The 24,229-nt window shown below is 49.3% G+C and overlaps 1 protein-coding gene across 2 annotated transcripts in view; it reads left to right on the forward strand.

Annotated features, from left to right (window-relative positions):
- The window catches only part of pde5ab (phosphodiesterase 5A, cGMP-specific, b), a 65,421-nt gene extending 41,968 nt beyond the window's left edge, over positions 1-23,453 (forward strand). The window contains exons 9-22 of one of the 2 annotated variants that reach the window (XM_038277773.1): positions 5,830-5,938; positions 6,011-6,095; positions 6,390-6,565; positions 9,222-9,281; positions 16,113-16,259; positions 16,338-16,463; positions 18,510-18,604; positions 18,673-18,760; positions 18,852-18,952; positions 19,883-19,960; positions 20,715-20,778; positions 22,897-22,971; positions 23,055-23,138; positions 23,213-23,453. In XM_038277773.1, coding sequence (XP_038133701.1) covers positions 5,830-5,938; positions 6,011-6,095; positions 6,390-6,565; positions 9,222-9,281; positions 16,113-16,259; positions 16,338-16,463; positions 18,510-18,604; positions 18,673-18,760; positions 18,852-18,952; positions 19,883-19,960; positions 20,715-20,778; positions 22,897-22,971; positions 23,055-23,138; positions 23,213-23,332 — 1,408 coding nt within the window. In that variant the 3' untranslated portion in view covers positions 23,333-23,453. The remainder of the gene's footprint in view (positions 1-5,829; positions 5,939-6,010; positions 6,096-6,389; positions 6,566-9,221; positions 9,282-16,112; positions 16,260-16,337; positions 16,464-18,509; positions 18,605-18,672; positions 18,761-18,851; positions 18,953-19,882; positions 19,961-20,714; positions 20,779-22,896; positions 22,972-23,054; positions 23,139-23,212) is intronic. The other variant, XM_038277774.1, reaches the window with a different exon arrangement.
- Positions 23,454-24,229: the final 776 nt, after the last annotated feature.

The following is a 24,229-nucleotide window of genomic DNA, read 5'->3' on the forward strand; positions in this document are numbered from 1 at the left end:
GTTTCCATCAGATAGAAACTTTGAGCCGACTACATGATCTGATTGATCTGGATCTATAGAGTGACCTCAGATGACATGTTAGGAATTGAAGCATAGAAAAAAATGACTAGAATTGTTATTGTTATGTAAAGGTGAAGGAGACGGAGGAGCGAAGCTCTCTGATGGTGTTTGATCTGATGAAGCCTGATGGTGACCGCCGGCCGACACATAACTGCACCAAATCTGAGAATTTGAAAGAAATTAAATTGCGTTCTGGAGCTTAGAGGAGAAAAATGACGCTTTCTAAGGATCTACCTGAAGGCTGTGATGTTAGCAAGCAGGGAAACGTTTTTGAAGCTCTACATTTAATTAGTAAAGTGAGAAATAAGAGGCTGAATGGATTCTGTTTCCGATCAATATTATAGCTCTGATCTCATCGACGGCGTCACTAAAGCAAAGAGAAAAACAGCGCTGATAAACGAGCGCACTCTGATCCATCCACTTTAATTCAATTCAGTTTATTTATAACAACAAATAAAAACTTAGCTCAGGTTGTAGATCCAGATCAACCAGATCATCAAGTCACTGATTTTACAAGATTCTCTCCTTACAGAAAACTGGCTCCACAGGCAGCTCTGTGATCTGAGACACTTTTCATCTCATCATAATAATAATAACTTTTATTAATTGAAAACCTTTCAGAGATAAAATCACAAGGCGCTTCACCACAGACAACAAATTATAGTAAATATTTATAATATATATAAATATATATTAAACTGCGTTTTGTGGTTTTCCTGATAGTAAATAATGACAGTAATCCGCGATATTTTCTCTCCAGTTTCCTAGCATTTTGCTTCAAAGTACGCAGCTCTGCATTAAACCAGGGAGCAAGCTTTCTATTTTCAACGGTTTTCATTTTCAAAGGAGCTGCGTTGTCTAAGGCAATACGCAGAGAACTAGCAACCCCATCAACAAAATCATCAACCTGTGAAGGGGAATAAGCTAAGCTTTTGCACTCTGCAGCACTGCTCAGTGACACAGAGGAGAGAGAAAGTGAAGCAGATTCTTTAAAATTTATAACTGCACTATCTGATAAAGATCTACTAAAATGTAACCTTCTTTTGGGGGAGGAGAACTCTGTTAAAGTAATCCTGAAGGTTATTAGAAAGTGGTCAGAGAGGACAGGGTTGTGAGGAAATACTGTTATTTCTTCACATTCTATGCCGTATGTCAGCACAAGATCAAAGTATGAAGATGAGAATGTGTGGGACTATTCACATTTTGAACAAAGCCAATAGTGTCTAAGATAGCATTAAAGGCTGCTCTTAAGCTATCGCCTTCAATGTCAGCATGGATGTTAAAATCTCCCACTATGATGACCCTGTCAGTATTTAATACCAAATCAGAAAGGAACTCATGTAGAGCGTCATGAATCGATGAAATATGGCTGAACATCCTGGATTCCTGAGGCCTCAGTGATCTTCCTCAAGATGCAGCCATCTTCTTTTTGGGACTTATTGTGTAAAACTTTGGTTTATGAAAATATTTGGATTGACAATAATTATCACTTTAAAAGCAGCAGCTATTTAAACCCGCTCCAGTGATGATCCTCTCAGGTTTTACTCCAACAGCAGGAGAGGGAAAAGCTTAGGAGGGTCTGAATTGAACCGAATCCAGAGCTCCTGTTAGCCTGTCGGCCTGAGGCCGGCTTCTAGAGCAGCTTCTCCTCGTCTAATCACTTCTCTGAACGCCTCTGAGTGTTGGTGCTGACTGTCGCCTCGGCGGGAGCAAACCCAGAGTAACTGGACGTCTCCAACTGGGCCAGCTTTGGAGGGGAGGGGTCCTGCAGGATGTTAGCTTTAGCTGGACCACAGGACGCTTTTTATAGTGGCCTTAACCGCGGGCCTCAGCTTCCCAGTGACCCAGCATCTGTTTCCCCAGAGCAGGAAGCTCAGTCAAGCAGAACCAATGTTGATCCAGCTCGCAAGAATCACAGAGGGAGCATTTAAAGGAGAACAACAATGACGTTTCCATGGATACTGAGCTGAGCTGAATGTATAGTTGGACTTTTTAGTGACGGCAGCAGTTAGTGTGTTTTCTCATTTAACTCAATAAGAGACAGAGGGAGAGGAAACAGGAAATGAGTGAGAGCTGAGCAAAGAAACTAAATAAACTTGTTGTACACAACATCCATCTGAACACATCTGGTGAGGAAATTAGACTTGGCTTTGATTGAGCCTGAGGAGACCAACTAATGACTCGTTTTTCTCACTTTACGTCGGATTTAAAAGCATTTAGAGCAGCAGAAGGTAGAGAAATATTAGCAAATATATGTTAGAGGGAAACTTATTAACTCCCCCTCCTGCAACAGTAATCACACTATGCCTGATTCATCAAAAAAACAGTTTAATCATTTCAGACAAAGTTGATTTTCTATTCAGTTTATTTCTATAGCTCCGATTCACATCATGTCATCTCAGGTCACTCTATAGATCCAGATCAACCAGATCGATTTAAAGTTTCTATCTAAGGAAAACCAGCTGATTGCATCGACTCATTGACTCTTCAGCAATCCCTCACACTAAGCATGCTTGTAGCGACAGTGGAGAGGAAAAACTCCACAGAACCGGTTATCAAAAATAATGCCTGAAGTTCAGTGCAACAGTCTGAGATTAAAGTGATAGAAAAGGTAATAAAGAGGAATAATAATGAATATCCTCTCTGTGAGAAGATGGATGGGTCCCACCTGGACGGGTTAACCAAGGCTGATGATGGAGGACGTCCAGAAAGGCTTCAGCTCTGCACAGCTGAGGAAATGCTCAGTTAGCTGAGCAGCTAACACTGAACCTTTGAATGCTCAAACCAAACGCAGGGAACTTATGGACCTTTAGGACAACATGAATGTCAACTCTGGTTCTACCTGCACCTGTGGGCGGGGAATCTGGACCCAGTCCACCTGGATACAAGCAGCTGGACTGAGCCTCCTCTGAAGAAGCTCGGTCATCAGGGACCAAAGATCATCAGGAGTAGAGCCACGGCTCCTCCACATCCAGAGGAGTCAGCTGAGGAGATTTTAGTTCATAAACTCCATCATCTCCTCTGCATAAAGGAAATCCTCCAGATATTTTACGGCTCGCCTGCTGCCTTTAGAGGAAATGAATGTTGACCTACCTTCAGCTCTATTAAGAGGCCCTAGATGGGGACGCCAACCCCCACCCCTCAGTTTGTTTTCTTAATTCAACCTTTATTGGCTACAATTTAAAAAACTCACAAAATGCAAATAGGAACAAATACCATTAAAATAGGTAATATGCTGATGATGTGTTTCTATGCATCTAGAACTGAAAATCTCTGCCAACCTGGTCTTTAAATTACTGTAGCTTAAATTAGCAGACTAACAGCTGTCTGGAACAATATTAACATCCAGTAAAATGAGTGTTTAACTTTTTAACATGGAATAGAAAGAGGGAAACTAATTTAGACGATGTATGTGATGGGGAAGGTTTTTACTTTCTGTGGTGTCTAGTAGACTAATATCTAACCAAAACTGACATTGAACATTTACATCTGACTACAGTCCCGCTTCAGAATTCAGATTCTGGGCAATAATGAAATGTATCATCAGCCCTGCCCAAAGTCTGATGTGGCATTTCCCCATTTTTGATGTTAGGGGATGGGTTTAAAGGTATTATGTGAATAAACTCTAGGCTATGGTCAGGGTTAAGGTTAATCTCAGCGTTAAACTCAGGATACATCTCAGGGTAAAGATCAGGGTAAATCTCAGGGTTAAACTCAGGGTTAATCTCAGCGTTAAACTCAGGATACATCTCAGGGTTAATCTCAGGGTAAATCTCAGGGTAAATCTCAGGGTTAATCTCAGGGTTAATCTCAGGGTTAATCTCAGGGTTAATCTCAGGGTAAATCTCAGGGTTAATCTCAGGGTTAATCTCAGGGTAAATCTCAGGGTTAATCTCAGGGTAAATGTCAGGGTTAAGGTTAATCTCAGCGTTAAACTCAGGATACATCTCAGGGTTAATCTCAGGGTAAATCTCAAGGTAAATCTCAGGGTTAATCTCAGGGTTAATCTCAGGGTTAATCTCAGGGTTAATCTCAGGGTAAATCTCAGGGTTAATCTCAGGGTTAATCTCAGGGTAAATCTCAGGGTTAATCTCAGGGTAAATGTCAGGGTTAATCTCAGGGTTAATCTCAGGGTTAATCTCAGGGTTAATCTCAGGGTTAATCTCAGCGTTAATCTCGGTAAATCTCAGGGTTAATCTCAGGGTAAATCTCAGGGTTAATCTCAGGGTTAATCTCAGGGTAAATCTCAGGGTAAATCTCAGGGTTAATCTCAGGGTTAATCTCAGCGTTAAACTCAGGATACATCTCAGGGTAAAGATCAGGGTAAATCTCAGGGTTAAACTCAGGGTTAATCTCAGCGTTAAACTCAGGATACATCTCAGGGTTAATCTCAGGGTTAATCTCAGGGTAAATCTCAGGGTAAATCTCAGGGTTAATCTCAGGGTTAATCTCAGGGTTAATCTCAGGGTTAATCTCAGGGTAAATCTCAGGGTTAATCTCAGGGTAAATCTCAGGGTTAATCTCAGGGTTAATCTCAGGGTTAATCTCAGGGTTAATCTCAGGGTTAATCTCAGCGTTAATCTCGGTAAATCTCAGGGTTAATCTCAGGGTAAATCTCAGGGTTAATCTCAGGGTTAATCTCAGGGTAAATCTCAGGGTAAATCTCAGGGTTAATCTCAGGGTTAATCTCAGCGTTAAACTCAGGATACATCTCAGGGTAAAGATCAGGGTAAATCTCAGGGTAAATCTCAGGGTTAATCTCAGCGTTAAACTCAGGATACATCTCAGGGTAAAGATCAGGGTAAATCTCAGGGTTAAACTCAGGGTTAGTCTCAGGGTTAATCTCAGGGTAAATCTCAGGGTTAATCTCAGGGTTAATCTCAGGGTAAATCTCAGGGTAAATCTCAGGGTTAATTTCAGGGTTAATCTCAGGGTTAATCTCAGGGTAAATCTCAGGGTTAATCTCAGGGTTAATCTCAGGGTTAATCTCAGGGTAAATCTCAGGGTAAATCTCAGGGTTAATCTCAGGGTTAATCTCAGGGTAAATGTCAGGGTTAATCTCAGGGTTAATCTCGGGGTAAATCTCGGGGTAAATCTCGGGGTAAATCTCAGGGTAAATCTCAGGGTAAATCACAGGGTTAATCTCAGGGTAAATCTCAGGGTTAATCTCGGGGTAAATCTCGGGGTAAATCTCGGGGTAAATCTCAGGGTAAATCTCAGGGTTAATCACAGGGTTAATCTCAGGGTAAATCTCAGGGTAAATCTCAGGGTAAATCTCGGGGTTAATCTCGGGGTAAATCTCAGGGTTAATCTCAGGGTAAATCTCAGGGTAAATCTCAGGGTAAATCTCAGGGTAAATCTCAGGGTTAATCTCAGGGTAAATCTCAGGGTAAATCTCAGGGTAAATCTCAGGGTTATTCTCAGGGTTAATCTCAGGGTTAATCTCGGGGTAAATCTCGGGGTAAATGTCAGGATTAATCTCGTGGTTAATCTCAGCTGCGTTTGCGGCGCGTCAGATGCTCATACGCTCCTGATGCGCTGCTTCAGCTGCTCAAAACGCGCTGCGGCACATTTTGCTGCGCCTTGACGCGCGTCAACCATTGACTTTGCATGTAGCCTCACTGCTCCTGCTGCCTCTGCTGCTTTAGGCGTGAACTCAGCATTCGCTTTATTAAATCTCTGGCTGCAGTATTTTAGATCAGCTGAACATTTCTGAAGCTGTCCCTATCAGGTCTATAACTCTCAGTCTGTTTGTGGTTTCCTCCCCAGAGACTGTGATGTCAGTCAGATAAACTACATGTACGCTCAGTACGTCAAAAACACCATGCAGACTCTCAACATCGCTGACGTCACCAAGGACCAGCGCTTCCCATGGACGGTCGGTACTCCTCTCTTCCTCATGTTTCCTCTTCCTCCTCCCTGAGTAATCATCCCTGCTGATGTCTGACAGTGTGAAAGCTCCGATCAGCCCAGCGGCCGGATCAGAAGCCTGCTCTGCACTCCTATCAGGAATGGCAAAAAAGACAAAGTCATAGGTAGGAGCCCTGCCGCTGTTTCACACTTTAAAAGCTGCTGTTCTGGGAAGTTCTTAGAGGTTTGTAGAGAGGAAGCTCCACTAATCTGGGCTTTGTTGAAGAAATTCGTTCCAGCTTCACCTCTTGGTTTGTAACCAGGCATGCAGGGACAGCAAACATGGAAGGACATGCTCTGCTCTTAGACCAGAACTGGCATGTGTCCATGGTGAATCAAAGCAGCGGCAGTATCATGCTGTGGGGAACACCTGCTCCCAAAATAACCAGTTCAGGTTTTGTGTGTGTTTTGTCCTGTAGGTGTGTGTCAGCTGGTGAACAAAACAGATGAAACTTCCAGCAGCATTAAGGCGTTCAACAGAAACGACAAGCAGTTCTTGGAGGCCTTCGCCATCTTCTGTGGTCTCGGCATTCAGAACACGCAGATGTACGAGACGGTGGAGAGGGCCATGGCTAAGCAGGACGTCACCCTGGAGGTCAGGCTTGAGGACAAAATGGAGAAAAGGCTCAGGTTACAGAGGATGGGTCACTGGTTCAGTTCACTTCCTGGTTACTTCCTGTTCCCCTCTACTTCACTTCCAGTTCACCTCTACTTCACTTCCTGTTCCCCTCTACTTCACTTCCAGTTCACCTCTACTTCACTTCCTGTTCACCTGTACTTCACTTCCTGTCCCCCTCTACTTCACTTCCTGTTCACCTCTACTTCACTTCCTGTCCCCCTCTACTTCACTTCCTGTTCACCTCTACTTCACTTTCAGTTCCCCTCTACTTCACCTCCAGTTCACCTCTACTTCACTTCCTGTTCCCCTCTACTTCACTTCCAGTTCCCCTCTATTTCACTTCCTGTCCCCCTCTACTTCACTTCCTGTTCCCCTCTACTTCACTTCCTGTTCCCCTCTACTTCACTTCCAGTTCACCTCTACTTCACTTCCTGTTCACCTCTACTTCACTTTCAGTTCCCCTCTATTTCACTTCCAGTTCCCCTCTACTTCACTTCCTGTTCACCTCTACTTCACTTCCTGTTCACCTCTACTTCACTTCCTGTTCACCTCTACTTCACTTCCTGTCCCCCTCTACTTCACTTCCAGTTCCCCTCTACTTCACTTCCTGTCCCCCTCTACTTCACTTCCTGTTCCCCTCTACTTCACTTCCAGTTCACCTCTACTTCACTTCCTGTTCACCTCTACTTCACTTCCAGTTCACCTCTACTTCACTTCCTGTCCCCCTCTACTTCACTTCCAGTTCCCCTCTACTTCACTTCCTGTCCCCCTCTACTTCACTTCCTGTTCCCCTCTACTTCACTTCCAGTTCACCTCTACTTCACTTCCTGTTCACCTCTACTTCACTTCCAGTTCCCCTCTATTTCACTTCCAGTTCCCCTCTACTTCACTTCCTGTTCACCTCTACTTCACTTCCTGTTCACCTCTACTTCACTTCCAGTTCACCTCTACTTCACTTCCTGTCCCCCTCTACTTCACTTCCTGTTCACCTCTACTTCACTTCCAGTTCACCTCTACTTCACTTCCTGTCCCCCTCTACTTCACTTCCTCTCCCCCTCTACTTCACTTCCTGTTCCCCTCTACTTCACTTCCTGTTCCCCTCTACTTCACTTCCAGTTCACCTCTACTTCACTTCCTGTTCACCTCTACTTCACTTCCAGTTCACCTCTACTTCACTTCCTGTCCCCCTCTACTTCACTTCCAGTTCCCCTCTACTTCACTTCCTGTCCCCCTCTACTTCACTTCCTGTTCCCCTCTACTTCACTTCCAGTTCACCTCTACTTCACTTCCTGTTCACCTCTACTTCACTTTCAGTTCCCCTCTATTTCACTTCCAGTTCCCCTCTACTTCACTTCCTGTTCACCTCTACTTCACTTCCTGTTCACCTCTACTTCACTTCCAGTTCACCTCTACTTCACTTCCTGTCCCCCTCTACTTCACTTCCTGTTCACCTCTACTTCACTTCCAGTTCACCTCTACTTCACTTCCTGTCCCCCTCTACTTCACTTCCTCTCCCCCTCTACTTCACTTCCTGTTCCCCTCTACTTCACTTCCTGTTCACCTCTACTTCACTTCCAGTTCCCCTCTACTTCACTTCCTGTTACCCTCTACTTCACTTCCTGTTCCCCTCTACTTCACTTCCTGTTCCCCTCTAATTTGGTTTCAATTCACATTTAATTACGTTGTCCTGTTTTTTTCTTTTTCCTTCTTCTTCTTCTGTTTTTCTGCTCTACTTACATTGCAGTGTCCATATAAACTGTAAAACTCCCTGCATAATTATAATAAAGCAATTTATATACATGAAACAAGTGGAGCAGTATGGCAATTGCGATACTGCTACACTTGTGAAAGTAAAATCTGTTGGGCTCCTTTTGGCATCAAGACAATTATTCTTATTGCCACATTGCCAGACAGGATGCTGTAAAAAAAAAAAAAAAATAATAATAATAATAATAATTACGTTCCAGTTCTCCTCCAATCCAGTTCCCCTCTAATTCAGTTCCAGTTTCACTTCTAGTTAAGTTTGAATCTAATTCACTTCTAATTAATTTCCCCTCTAATTCGGTTCACCTCTAATTTAGTTCTGGTTAAACTCTAATTCAGTTTCACTTCTAATTCACTTCCAGTTCCCCTCTAGTGACCGTTCTGACTTATGATCACTACTTTCCGCTACCTGTTGGTCACCAGACTCCGCCTACCCCCACGGTGCCTGCGCCATCTTTGTTTTTTCTCGCCGGTGTCGGGTAGCAACAAGCGTAGGCAAAAACAGCAGGCCGCTGTAACAGCAAATCCCATGATCCATTCTGGGAGATATCTTCCCGTCTAGTGACCATGGATGATCACTACTTTTCAAGGTGCATTGTGGGAAAGTCCACTCCTTTTTCATTCACTGGATGTTCGGACACTTGTCTAAAATGGTGTAACCAATATATAGTGCTTAGGGCGGGCGTTCAGACACAGCCTCTGTCTGACTGGGCCTCAGATGGGCCTCCTGACCTTTGACCCACGAGCTTCATGGATCCCTTTGAAAGGCCTGTTTCCATGCGCTGTTAGATACGACATCATCCTTAGCAGTGGATCAGGAAGCTACAGTCAGACTTGTAAAGCTGCCGTCTATCTGCCTGTGTTCCAGGTTCTGTCCTACCACGCCTCCGCCACTGAGGAGGAAACCAGGGAACTCCAGGTAACCGCGGTAAATTACACTTTCTTCTTCTCATGAAATCAACTGTGCATGCTGGAAAAACACTGAGGAAGTTTTCTTTCTTAGTTTTCCTCTGATAATCTGAGGACAGCGCAGTGAAACACAGCTAAACGCCTTGCTAACGCTGGTCTCAGTATAGGACACAGTTCCTCAGTGGCTAGGCTCCGCCCACATGAGAGCATCCAGACCTGCCACCTCCTGAGGACCTAGTTAGCTGTTAGCTTAGCATCCTGATTCCATGCTTTTTCCTGTGAGTTGCCCCAGCTGCTCCTATGCTCTGCTGGGATCTGCTGGAACATCAGTTACTGGGATCAGTGGGAACATCGGTTATTGGGATCAGTGGGAACATCGGTTACTGGGATCAGTGGGAACATCGGTTACTGGGATCAGTGGGAACAATCAGTTACTGGGATCAGTGGGAACATCGGTTATTGGGATCAGTGGGAACATCGGTTACTGGGATCAGTGGGAACATCGGTTACTCAGATCAGTGGGAACATCGGTTACTGGGATCAGTGGGAACATCGGTTACTGGGATCAGTGGGAACATCAGTTACTGGGATCAGTGGGAACATCGGTTACTGGGATCAGTGGGAACATCGGTTACTGGGATCAGTGGGAACATCGGTTACTCGGATCAGTGGGAACATCGGTTACTGGGATCAGTGGGAACATCGGTTACTGGGATCAGTGGGAACATCAGTTACTGGAATCAGTGGGAACATCAGTTACTGGGATCAGTGGGAACATTGGTTGTTGGGATCAGTGGGAACATCAGTTACTGGGATCAGTGGGAACATCGGTTATTGGGATCAGTGGGAACATCGGTTACTGGGATCAGTGGGAACATCGGTTACTGGGATCAGTGGGAACATCGGTTACTGGGATCAGTGGGAACATCGGTTACTGGGATCAGTGGGAACATCGGTTACTGGAATCAGTGGGAACATCGGTTATTGGGATCAGTGGGAACATCGGTTACTGGGATCAGTGGGAACATCGGTTACTGGGATCAGTGGGAACATCGGTTACTGGGATCAGTGGGAACATCAGTTACTGGCATCAGTGGGAACATTGGTTACTGGGATCAGTGGGAACATTGGTTACTGGGATCAGTGGGAACATTGGTTACTGGCATCAGTGGGAACATTGGTTGTTGGGATCAGTGGGAACATCAGTTACTGGGATCAGTGGGAACATCGGTTATTGGGATCAGTGGGAACATCGGTTACTGGGATCAGTGGGAACATCGGTTACTCAAATCAGTGGGAACATCGGTTACTGGGATCAGTGGGAACATCGGTTACTGGGATCAGTGGGAACATCAGTTACTGGAATCAGTGGGAACATCAGTTACTGGGATCAGTGGGAACATTGGTTGTTGGGATCAGTGGGAACATCAGTTACTGGGATCAGTGGGAACATCGGTTATTGGGATCAGTGGGAACATCGGTTACTGGAATCAGTGGGAACATCGGTTATTGGGATCAGTGGGAACATCGGTTACTGGGATCAGTGGGAACATCAGTTACTGGCATCAGTGGGAACATTGGTTACTGGGATCAGTGGGAACATTGGTTACTGGCATCAGTGGGAACATTGGTTGTTGGGATCAGTGGGAACATCAGTTACTGGGATCAGTGGGAACATCGGTTACTGGGATCAGTGGGAACATCGGTTACTGCGATCAGTGGGAACATCGGTTACTGCGATCAGTGGGAACATCGGTTGTTGGGATCAGTGGGAACATCGGTTGTTGGGATCAGTGGGAACATCGGTTGTTGGGATCAGTGGGAACATCGGTTGTTGGGATCAGTGGGAACATCGGTTGTTGGGATCAATGGGAACATCGGTTACTGGGATCAGTGGGAACATCGGTTACTGGGATCAGTGGGAACATCGGTTATTGGGATCAGTGGGAACATCGGTTACTGGGATCAGTGGGAACATCGGTTGTTGGGATCAGTGGGAACATCGGTTATTGGGATCAGTGGGAACATCGGTTGTTGGGATCAGTTGGAACATCGGTTACTGGGATCAGTGGGAACAATCAGTTACTGGGATCAGTGGGAACATCGGTTACTGGGATCAGTGGGAACATCGGTTACTGGGATCAGTGGGAACATCGGTTGTTGGGATCAGTGGGAACATCGGTTACTGGGATCAGTGGGAACACCGGTTACTGGGATCAGTGGGAACATCCGTTATTGGGATCAGTGGGAACATCGGTTACTGGGATCAGTGGGAACATCGGTTATTGGGATCAGTGGGAACATCGGTTACTGGGATCAGTGAGAACATCGGTTATTATGATCAGTGGGAACATCGGTTATTGGGATCAGTGGGAACATCGGTTACTGGGATCAGTGGGAACATGGGTTATTGGGATCAGTGGGAACATCGGTTACTAGGATCAGTGGGAACATCGGTTACTGGGATCAGTGGGAACATCGGTTACTGGGATCAGTGGGAACATTGGTTACTGGGATCAGTGGGAACATCGGTTACTGGGATCAGTGGGAACATCGGTTACTGGGATCAGTGGGAACATCAGTTACTGGGATCAGTGGGAACATCGGTGGTTGGGATCAGTGGGAACATCAGTTACTGGGATCAGTGGGAACATCGGTTGTTGGGATCAGTGGGAACATCGGTGGTCCGGATCAGTGGGAACATCGGTTACTGGGATCAGTGGGAACATCGGTGGTTGGGATCAGTGGGAACATCGGTGGTTGGGATCAGTGGGAACATCGGTTATTGGGATCAGTGGGAACATCGGTTACTGGGATCAGTGGGAACATGGGTTATTGGGATCAGTGGGAACATCAGTTACTGGGATCAGTGGGAACATCGGTTACTGGGATCAGTGGGAACATTGGTTGTTGGGATCAGTGGGAACATCGGTTACTGGGATCAGTGGGAACACCGGTTACTGGGATCAGTGGGAACATCCGTTATTGGGATCAGTGGGAACATCGGTTACTGGGATCAGTGGGAACATCGGTTATTGGGATCAGTGGGAACATCGGTTACTGGGATCAGTGGGAACATCGGTTACTGGGATCAGTGGGAACATCGGTTATTGGGATCAGTGGGAACATCGGTTGTTGGGATCAGTGGGAACATCGGTTACTGGGATCAGTGGGAACAATCAGTTACTGGGATCAGTGGGAACAATCAGTTACTGGGATCAGTGGGAACATCGGTTACTGGGATCAGTGGGAACATCGGTTACTGGGATCAGTGGGAACATGGGTTATTGGGATCAGTGGGAACATCAGTTACTGGGATCAGTGGGAACATCGGTTACTGGGATCAGTGGGAACATCGGTTGTTGGGATCAGTGGGAACATCGGTTACTGGGATCAGTGGGAACACCGGTTACTGGGATCAGTGGGAACATCCGTTATTGGGATCAGTGGGAACATCGGTTACTGGGATCAGTGGGAACATCGGTTATTGGGATCAGTGGGAACATCGGTTACTGGGATCAGTGGGAACATCGGTTACTGGGATCAGTGGGAACATCGGTTATTGGGATCAGTGGGAACATCGGTTACTGGGATCAGTGGGAACGTCAGTTACTGGGATCAGTGGGAACATCAGTTATTGGGATCAGTGGGAACATCGGTTGTTGGGATCAGTGGGAACATCGGTTGTTGGGATCAGTGGGAACATCGGTTGTTGGGATCAGTGGGAACATCGGTTGTTGGGATCAATGGGAACATCGGTTACTGGGATCAGTGGGAACATCGGTTACTGGGATCAGTGGGAACATCGGTTATTGGGATCAGTGGGAACATCGGTTACTGGGATCAGTGGGAACATCGGTTGTTGGGATCAGTGGGAACATCGGTTATTGGGATCAGTGGGAACATCGGTTGTTGGGATCAGTTGGAACATCGGTTACTGGGATCAGTGGGAACAATCAGTTACTGGGATCAGTGGGAACATCGGTTACTGGGATCAGTGGGAACATCGGTTACTGGGATCAGTGGGAACATCGGTTGTTGGGATCAGTGGGAACATCGGTTACTGGGATCAGGGGGAACACCGGTTACTGGGATCAGTGGGAACATCCGTTATTGGGATCAGTGGGAACATCGGTTACTGGGATCAGTGGGAACATCGGTTATTGGGATCAGTGGGAACATCAGTTACTGGGATCAGTGGGAACATCGGTTACTGGGATCAGTGGGAACATCGGTTATTGGGATCAGTGGGAACATCGGTTACTGGGATCAGTGGGAACATCAGTTACTGGGATCAGTGGGAACATCTGTTATTGGGATCAGTGGGAACATCTGTTATTGGGATCAGTGGGAACATCGGTTGTTGGGATCAGTGGGAACATCGGTTGTTGGGATCAGTGGGAACATCGGTTGTTGGGATCAATGGGAACATCGGTTACTGGGATCAGTGGGAACATCAGTTACTGGGATCAGTGGGAACATCAGTTATTGGGATCAGTGGGAACATCGGTTACTGGGATCAGTGGGAACATCGGTTACTGGGATCAGTGGGAACATCGGTTATTGGGATCAGTGGGAACATCGGTTACTGGGATCAGTGGGAACATCGTTACTGGGATCAGTGGGAACATCGATTGTTGGGATCAGTGGGAACATCGGTTACTGGGATCAGTGGGAACATCGGTTGTTGGGATCAGTGGGAACATCGGTTACTGGGATCAGTGGGAACATCGGTTGTTGGGATCAGTGGGAACATCGGTTACTGGGATCAGTGGGAACATCGGTTGTTGGGATCAGTGGGAACATCGGTTACTGGGATCAGTGGGAACATCGGTTACTGGGATCAGTGGGAACATCGGTTACTGGGATCAGTGGGAACATCGGTTATTGGGATCAGTGGGAACATCGGTTACTGGGATCAGTGGGAACATCGGTTGTTGGGATCAGTGGGAACATCGGTTATTGGGATCAGTGGGAACATCGGTTGTTGGGATCAGTTGGAACATCGGTTACTGGGATCAGTGGGAACATCGGTTATAGGGGTTGTGGGAACATCGGTTACTGGGATCAGTGGGAACATCGGTTATTGGGATCAGTGGGAACATCGGTTACTGGGATCAGTGTGAACATCGTTGGTTGGGATCAGTGGGAACATCGGTTACTGGGATCAGTGGGAACATCGGTTATTGGGATCAGTGGGAACATCGGTTACTGGGATCAGTGGGAACATGGGTTATTGGGATCAGTGGGAACATCGGTTACTAGGATCAGTGGGAACATTGGTTACTGGGATCAGTGGGAACATCGGTTACTGGGATCAGTGGGAACATCGGTTACTGGGATCAGTGGGAACATCAGTTACTGGGATCAGTGGGAACATCGGTGGTTGGGATCAGTGGGAACATCAGTTACTGGGATCAGTGGGAACATCGGTTGTTGGGATCAGTGGGAACATCGGTGGTCCGGATCAGTGGGAACATCGGTTACTGGGATCAGTGGGAACATCGGTGGTTGGGATCAGTGGGAACATCGGTGGTTGGGATCAGTGGGAACATCGGTTATTGGGATCAGTGGGAACATCGGTTACTGGGATCAGTGGGAACATCGGTGGTTGGGATCAGTGGGAACATCAGTTACTGGGATCAGTGGGAACATCGGTTGTTGGGATCAGTGGGAACATCGGTGGTCCGGATCAGTGGGAACATCGGTTACTGGGATCAGTGGGAACATCGGTGGTTGGGATCAGTGGGAACATCGGTGGTTGGGATCAGTGGGAACATCGGTTATTGGGATCAGTGGGAACATCGGTTACTGGGATCAGTGGGAACATCGGTTGTTGGGATCAGTGGGAACATCGGTTGTTGGGATCAGTGGGAACATCGGTTGTTGGGATCAGTGGGAACATCGGTTGTTGGGATCAGTGGGAACATCGGTGGTCCGGATCAGTGGGAACATCTGTTACTGGGATCAGTGGGAACATCGGTTGTTGGGATCAGTGGGAACATCGGTTGTTGGGATCAGTGGGAACATCGGTGGTCCGGATCAGTGGGAACATCTGTTACTGGGATCAGTGGGAACATCGGTGGTTGGGATCAGTGGAAACATCTGTTATTGGGATCAGTGGGAACATCGGTTACTGGGATCAGTGGGAACATCAGTTTCTGGGATCAGTGGGAACATCGGTGGTTGGGATCAGTGGGAACATCAGTTTCTGGGATCAGTGGGAACATCAGTTACTGGGATCAGTGGGAACATCGGTTGTTGGGATCAGTGGGAACATCGGTGGGCCGGATCAGTGGGAACATCGGTTACTGGGATCAGTGGGAACATCGGGGGTTGGGATCAGTGGGAACATCGGTGGTTGGGATCAGTGGGAACATCGGTTACTAGGATCAGTGGGAACATCGGTTACTGGGATCAGTGGGAACATCGGTTATTGGGATCAGTGGGAACATCGGTGGTTGGGATCAGTGGGAACATCAGTTACTGGGATCAGTGGGAACATCGGTTGTTGGGATCAGTGGGAACATCGGTGGTCCGGATCAGTGGGAACATCTGTTACTGGGATCAGTGGGAACATCGGTGGTTGGGATCAGTGGAAACATCTGTTATTGGGATCAGTGGGAACATCGGTTATTGGGATCACCTTATTTTCATTATATGAGACGTTTAGAAGTTTCAGGAGTTTTTGTCAGATCTGAGACCAAAGTTTCTTCCCCTCCTGCTGTGGTTGCTGTGGTAACGGGCCTTCCCTGCAGGTGACACTCTGGTTGGTCCCCATGAGGCAAGAGCAGCAGAACCGGCTGATCTGAATTTCCCCCTGAAGGGATCTAACCTCTGGTGTTTCCAGGTGGCCACAGTTCCTTCGGCTCAGTCACTGCGTCTCCTGGACTTCAGCTTCAGCGACTTCGAGCTGTCGGACGCTGAAACCACACTGGCTACGATCCGCATGTTCATCGATCTCAACCTGATCCAGAACTTCCAAATGAAGTACACGGTAAGACCTGCCCGACCTTCTCCCATCACGTCTCAAACCGGGTTCTGAACCACTGCTGCCTCCGGGTTCCCTTTGCAGAACTTGTGCCAGTGGGTTCTGAGTGTTCGGAAGAACTACAGGAAGAATGTGGCCTACCACAACTGGAGGCACGCGCTGAACACGGCCCAGTGCATGTTCGCCTTGCTGAAGTCTGGACGCTTCCAGGTAGGATCTGATCCAGGTTCTGTTCGGCAGAACCCAATAATGGGTTTGGGTGTACCATAGAATATCTTTATCAGGTTCTAAAGTTTCCATACAGCTAATGGAGCTTCTGGTTCAGTCCGGGTCTGAAGGTTCGGGTGATGGTAAAGAGGCCTCCCAGGAGCTCATCATCAAATCATCTAAAACTTCCTGGTGGAAGATCTGATCTAAAGATTCACGTTTGAGAAGCTAGAAATCAATATTTTAGGCTGATCTGGAGGTAAATTTTAAATATTTACTAAAGTCTGCAGTTCTGTGACAGAACCAGAGCTAAACCCAAAACAAGAGATGATCCTGGAACAGGGAATCATTTAGGAGTAAGCTGACTAACATCTGTGAAAAGTTTCTGCTTCTTGTTTAACGGCCGCTGCAGAAATGAGGACGCAGCAGCAGGGATGACAGTAAGGATCTGTGATGGCGTTCCTCAGCTTCTCGCTCCATGGTCCACCACTGATGTCATGTCAGGGATGGTCCTTCCGCTCTGAGACTCGTTCAAGGCTGGTAGCAAGACTGGTTCCCTTCGGGTTCCAGGCTGGTTCCATTTTGGTTCCAGACTGGTTCTATTTTTGTTCCATTCGGGTTCCAGGCTGGTTCCGTTCTGGTTCCAGGCTTGGTTCCATTCTGGTTCTCTTTGGGTTCCAGGCTTGGTTCCATTCTGGTTCCAGACTGGTTCTATTTATGTTCCATTCGGGTTCCAGGCTGGTTCCGTTCTGGTTCCAGGCTTGGTTCCATTCTGGTTCTCTTTGGGTTCCAGGCTTGGTTCCATTCTGGTTCCAGACTGGTTCTATTTTTGTTCCATTCGGGTTCCAGGCTTGGTTCCATTCTGGTTCCAGACTGGTTCTATTTATGTTCCATTCGGGTTCCAGGCTGGTTCCGTTCTGGTTCCAGGCTTGGTTCCATTCTGGTTCTCTTGGGGTTCCAGACTGGTTCCATATTGGTTCCAGGCTGTTTCTATTTTTGTTTCATTCTCGTTCCAGGGTTGGTTCCAGGCCGGTTCCATTCTGGTTCCAGGCTGGTTCTATTTCTGTTGCATTCTGGTTCCAGGCTGTTTCCATTCTGGTTCAGGCTGGTTCCATTCAGGTTCCATTTGGGTTAAATTCTGGTTCCATGCTTGGCTCCATTTGGGTTCCATTCTGAGTCTCGGCTGGTTCCATTATGGTTCCAGGCTTGTTCCCTTCGGGTTTCAGGCTGGTTCCAGCCTTGGTTCCATTCTGGTTCCAGCCTAGGTTCCATTCTGGTTCCAGGCTGGTTACAGCCTTGGTTCCATTATGGTTCCAGGCTGGTTCCCTTTGGGTTCCAGTCTCAGTTCTATTCTTGTTCCACGCTTGGTTCCATTTGGGTTCCATTCTGGTACTATGCTGGTTCCAGGCTCAGTTCCATTCAGGTTTCAGGCTGGTTCCCTTCGGGTTCCAGGCTGGTTCCATTATGGTTCCAGGCTTGTTCCCTTCGGGTTTCAGGCTGGTTCCAGCCTTGGTTCCATTCTGGTTCCAGCCTAGGTTCCATTCTGGTTCCAGGCTGGTTACAGCCTTGGTTCCAAGCTGGTTACAGCCTTGGTTCCAGGCTGGTTCAGGCTCGGTTCCAGGCTGGTTCCAGGCTCGGTTCCAGGCTGGTTCCATATTTGGTTCCATTCTGGTTATAAGCTGGTTCCAGGCTTGGTTCCAGGCTGGTTTCATGCTGGTTCCAGGCTGTGTTCTAGGCTGGTTCCAGCCTTGGTTCCAGGCTGTTTCCATGCTGGTCCAGGCTCGGTTCTAGGCTGGTTCCAGCCTTGGTTCCATTCTGGTTCCCGGCTGGTTGCTTTAGTGTCCCTCAAACAGCTCAGCTAATCCTCCAGGTTTTGGTGGCTTTCTCCATCCCAGACTGCTGGCCTGAGACAGAACCCACAGTCAGGAGGATTTGGGTCATAAAACCAGAAAGTTTGGATCTTGGTCCAGCTCAGCAAGCTCACAGAGACCAGAACCCATGAGTTATCGGGTCCAACATGGCTGCTGATCTCTGCTTCTCTTTGGACAGGACTTCCTGACCGACCTGGAGATCCTGGCACTAATGATTGCGACGCTCTGCCATGACCTGGACCACCGAGGGGTCAACAACTCCTACATCCAGAGGTACGGGAGGGGGGTTATCTGAGATTGGTAGATCTACAGTGAGGCTAACGTCTATATGTGATGTCTAGGAGCGAGCACCCTCTGGCTCAGCTCTACTGCCACTCCACCATGGAGCATCACCACTTTGACCAGTGCCTCATGATCCTCACCAGTCCGGTAAGTCCGTGTCTCCTCATCCAGACTCAGAAGATGATGTTGTCACGGCAACGCTGCGGGGTGGGACACTGACCCGGCTTCTTCTCTCCAGGGGAACCAGATCCTCAGCGCTCTCTCTCTGGCCGAGTACAGGAGCACCCTGAAGATGATCGAGAAGGCCATCCTGGCCACGGACCTCGCCCTCTACATGAAGTAGGTACCGCCCCGCACCTGACAGCGCCCCCATGCGTGTCACACCGCCCCCTGCTGGCCGCCTGACAGCGCCCCCATGCGTGTCACACCGCCCCCTGCTGGCCGCCTGACAGCGCCCCCATGCGTGTCACACCGCCCCCTGCTGGCCGCCTGACAGCGCCCCCATGCGTGTCACACCGCCCCCTGCTGGCCGCCTGACAGCGCCCCCATGCGTGTCACACCGCCCCCTGCTGGCCGCCTGACAGCGCCCCCATGCGTGTCACACCGCCCCCTGCTGGCCGCCTGACAGCGCCCCCTGCTGGCCGCCTGACAGCGCCCCCATGCGTGTCACACCGCCCCCTGCTGGCCGCCTGACAGCGTCCCCATGCGTGTCACACCGCCCCCTGCTGGCTGCTTATCTCCCGTTAAAAAATAAACTTTTTATGCCAAATGTTCTTAAGCTGCATTTAAATTGGTGTATTTCATAAAACTATAATAAATAAATGTTCTCTTCAAATGAGTCACATGATCAACAACCAGAAGATGCTCCCGCCAAACGATGAAGGCAGGATGATGATGATGATGATGATGGCGCGGCGTTTTTAATCACTTGAACAAACAGGAAGAGGTGGAACAGGTCACTCAGGTTTCTCCACAGCTGAACACGTCTCTCTAAATAAGACGAGTGATCCAGACAGAGAAAATGGACGTAGAATAATGATGAAATGATCTAGAAGTTCTTCAAAGTTTGACAAAAACAAGATAAAAAACATGAAAATAAAGACTGAGGATCAAATATGGAGCATAAAACCTGGAGAAGCTGCTCAGATGAATTCTGGCCGTCATCCTGTGATGGATGATCCACTCAGGAGATCCGCTTAGGGACACCAGCTGTCTGATGTTGGTTTCAGAGCGGATCTAACTTCTTCTTTCTTTCCTGTTTGCTGTCAGGAGGCGGGAGGAGTTCTTTGAGCTCACCAAGAACAACCAGTTTGTTTGGGAGGATGAAGATCACAGGGAGCTTCTGAGGTGAGCTGCATCAGGAACTCTATTCTGGATTTAACAGGAAGCCAATGAAGAGAAGCCAGGATAGGAGAGATATGATCTCTCTTTTTCATTTTCATCAGAACTCTGGCTGCAGCATCTTGGATCAGCTGAAGGCTTTTAACTACAGTTTGTGGACTTCCTGATAGTAAAGAATTACAATAGTCCAGCCTTGAAGTAACAAATGCATGGACTAGTTTCTCAGCATCACCCCTGGACAGGAGATTTCTAATTTTTGCAATGTTCCTCAGATGAAAGAAGGAAATTCTAGAAACCTCTTTGATCTGGGATTTAAATGACAGGTCCTGATCAAAAACAACACCAAGATTTTTTACTTTATTATCTGAAATCAGTTTAATCCCATCCAAATGAAGTGACTGGCTAATCAGTTTCTTTTTCAGAGACTCTGGTCCAAAGACTATAACTTCTGTTTTATCTGCATTCAGAAGCAGAAAGTTAAGAGTCATCCAGGTTTTTATGTCTTCAGACATGCCTGTAATCTATGTAATGGGTTAGCTTCATCTGGATTTATAGACAGATATAGCTGGGTATCATCAGCATAACAGTGGAAATTAATCCCATGCTGTCTAATAATTCTACCGATGGGAGCTGAAAGCAGAACCAGAGTTTAGGTAACGGGGTGTGAATACTTGCATGGAGTGAAACTGTTGATTTCAGCGTAGAAAGTTCAGACTAGATTCTAGACTTCTATTGACTTATTTTCTGTCTCGTCTTCCAGGGCGATGCTGATGACTGCATGCGACATCTCTGCCATCACCAAACCGTGGCCGGTGCAAAAACGGGTAAGCCCCCCCTAGGTAGCTGTGCTATAATGTCGGCCGGGTTCTGTCGGACCGCTCAGAACCGCCATGGACCCACCTGTCCTCCTCATCATGGCTCTGACAGCTGCGTAGAATCGGCCGCCAGCTGCAGCATCAGAACCTGAGCTGCTTCCATAGTGTCTCCGTGGCGACGCCTCCTCATGCACTCCTGCCATTTCATCTCCCAGCGCTCCTCGTTAGCCTGCTCCTCATTAGGAGCCGCAGGCTCAGAGGGAGCTCGGGTTCTTTGTGTGTCCATAATTGAGTGCTCATTAATCAGAACAGCTGCGGCCCGTTCTCAGGTTCTGTCTCCAAGGAAAACAGATCTAAACACACCAAGGATCAGGATCAGGAGCCGCCGTCTGCACACAGACAGCAGCCTTCATTCACGGGGCTGAACATCCACAAGATGAGCAGCCTGGCTGCTAAAGGGGCGGAGCTTTGCCTTAAGAGAGCCGGACGAAGGGGCGGAGCTTTGCCTAAAGAGAGCCGGACGAAGGGGCGGAGCTTAGCCTAAAGAGAGCCAGACGAAGGGGCGGGGCTTTGCCTTAAGAGAGCCGGACGAAGGGGCGGAGCTTAGCCTAAAGAGAGCCGGACGAAGGGGCGGAGCTTAGCCTAAAGAGAGCCGGACGAAGGGGCGGAGCTTTGCCTAAAGAGAGCCGGACGAAGGGGCGGAGCTTTGCCTAAAGAGAGCCGGACGAAGGGGCGGGGCTTTGCCTTAAGAGAGCCGGACGAAGGGGCGGAGCTTTGCCTAAAGAGAGCCGGACGAAGGGGCGGAGCTTTGCCTAAAGAGAGCCGGACGAAGGGGCGGAGCTTTGCCTGAGAGAGCCGGACGAAGGGGCGGAGCTTTGCCTGAGAGAGCCTGACGAAGGGGCGGAGCTTAGCCTAAAGAGAGCCGGACGAAGGGGCGGAGCTTTGCCTAAAGAGAGCCGGACGAAGGGGCGGAGCTTTGCCTGAGAGAGCCTGACGAAGGGGCGGAGCTTTGCCTAAAGAGAGCCGGACGAAGGGGCGGAGCTTAGCCTAAAGAGAGCCGGACGAAGGGGCGGAGCTTAGCCTAAAGAGAGCCGGACGAAGGGGCGGAGCTTTGCCTAAAGAGAGCCGGACGAAGGGGCGGAGCTTTGCCTGAGAGAGCCTGACGAAGGGGCGGAGCTTTGCCTAAAGAGAGCCGGACGAAGGGGCGGAGCTTTGCCTAAAGAGAGCCGGACGAAGGGGCGGAGCTTAGCCTAAAGAGAGCCGGACGAAGGGGCGGAGCTTTGCCTAAAGAGAGCCGGACGAAGGGGCGGAGCTTTGCCTGAGAGAGCCTGACGAAGGGGCGGAGCTTTGCCTAAAGAGAGCCGGACGAAGGGGCGGAGCTTTGCCTAAAGAGAGCCGGACGAAGGGGCGGAGCTTTGCCTAAAGAGAGCCGGACGAAGGGGCGGAGCTTTGCCTAAAGAGAGCCGGACGAAGGGGCGGAGCTTTGCCTAAAGAGAGCCGGACGAAGGGGCGGAGCTTTGCCTGAGAGAGCCTGACGAAGGGGCGGAGCTTTGCCTGAGAGCCTGACGAAGGGGCGGAGCTTTGCTTAAAGAGAGCCGGACGAAGGGGCGGAGCTTTGCCTAAAGAGAGCCGGACGAAGGGGTGGAGCTTTGCCTGAGAGAGCCTGACGAAGGGGCGGAGCTTTGCCTAAAGAGAGCCTGACGAAGGGGCGGAGCTTTGCCTAAAGAGAGCCGGACGAAGGGGCGGAGCTTTGCCTAAAGAGAGCCGGTTCAGACTGCTAGGATCGTGGCTCTGATCCAAACGGTCCGATTCAGAACCAGAGATCCGGTTCAGACTGCTAGGATCAGAACTCTGATCCAAACGGTCCGATTCAGAACCAGAGGTCCGGTTCAGACTGCTAGGATCGGAGCTTTCTGCATCAGGGTTCTGCTGCTCTGAGTCCGGATGAGCCCAGCAGGTGGCAGCGGTACCGACTAGAACCTGAAGTTCTAAGAAGACCGACCAGGACTTAGTGCTCAGCCTTTCTCAGTTAGTGACGGACCATCGGAACCAAAGCCTCAGTGGTTTCCAGCCTTTAGGTCCAGTTGTGTCTTGGTTCTGACCCGATTGGTTCTGTTGTGTCAGCAGATCGCTGAGCTGGTGGCCGAGGAGTTCTTTGAGCAGGGGGACAAGGAGCGCCGGGAGCTGAACATCGAACCCATCGTAGGTACCCCGGACAGCTCTGGGTCGGACCGGTTCTGGTTCTGGACAGAACCTCATCAGCTGTTGGTCTGTTTTCTCTGCAGGATCTGATGAATCGGGAGAAAAGAGACAAAATTCCAAGCATGCAGGTTTCCTTCATCGATGCCATCTGTGTCCAGCTATACGAGGTAATTGGGACCGGGTTCTACCTGAGTTCTGGACCCATCAGACCCGATCACTTCCTGTCTCTGTCGTCCCACAGACCCTGGCTGGCCTGTCGGAGCACTGCTGCCCTCTGCTGGAGGGCTGCCAGAACAACCGGCAGCACTGGAAGCGTCTGGCTGAGGGCCGCGAGAAAGACCCGCTCAACGGCCTGGACTGAAGACCAGCCGGCCCCCGATCCTCCCTGCTGCCCCCGATCCTCCCTGTGGCCCCTATCCTCCCTGTGGCCCCTATCCTCCCTGTGGCCCCTGATCCTCCCTGTGGCCCCGGATCCTCCCTGTGGCCCCGGATTCTCCCTGTGGCCCCGGATCCTCCCTGCTGCCCCCGATCCTCCCTGCTGCCCCCGATCCTCCCTGTGGCCCCTATCCTACCTGTGGCCCCTATCCTCCCTGTGGCCCCTGATCCTCCCTGTGGCCCCGGATCCTCCCTGTGGCCCCGGATCCTCCCTGTGGCCCCGATCCTCCCTGTGGCCCCTATCCTCCCTGCGGCCCTCGATCCTCCCTGCGGCCCCCGATCCTCCCTGTGGCCCCTATCCTCCCTGCGGCCCCTGATCCTCCCTATAGCCCCCGATCCTCCCTGTGGCCCCCGATCCTCCCTGTGGCCCCTATCCTCCCTGCGGCCCCTGATCCTCCCTATAGCCCCCGATCCTCCCTGTGGCCCCTGATCCTCCCTGTGGCCCCTATAGCCCCCGATCCTCCCTGCAGCCCCCGATCCTCCCTGTGGCCCCTATAGCCCCCGATCCTCCCTGCAGCCCCCTATCCTCCCTGCAGCCCCCGATCCTCCCTGTGGCCCTGAAACTGGAGCTAAAGCCATACAGGACTTGGCTACAGTTCTGGTTCTATGGTTCTGGTTCAGGTCCCTTCTACCGGGAGGATCTGGGTTTCCTCTGCTGTGAAGGACTAAATCATTTCTGGTTCCTGTCCCCACCAGCAGCTAGCAAACATGCACAGGAAGTGGAGGACACGTTAGCCTTAGCTTGTTAGCAGAGCACTGAGATGTTGGTTCCTCCCTCCCAGGAAGCAGAGCAGCTAATTAATTAGCGCCGCTGCTTGTTAGA

Source organism: Cyprinodon tularosa, unplaced genomic scaffold (genome assembly GCF_016077235.1).
Source record: "Cyprinodon tularosa strain WSP-4 unplaced genomic scaffold, ASM1607723v1 ctg1341, whole genome shotgun sequence".
NCBI lineage: Eukaryota > Metazoa > Chordata > Actinopteri > Cyprinodontiformes > Cyprinodontidae > Cyprinodon > Cyprinodon tularosa.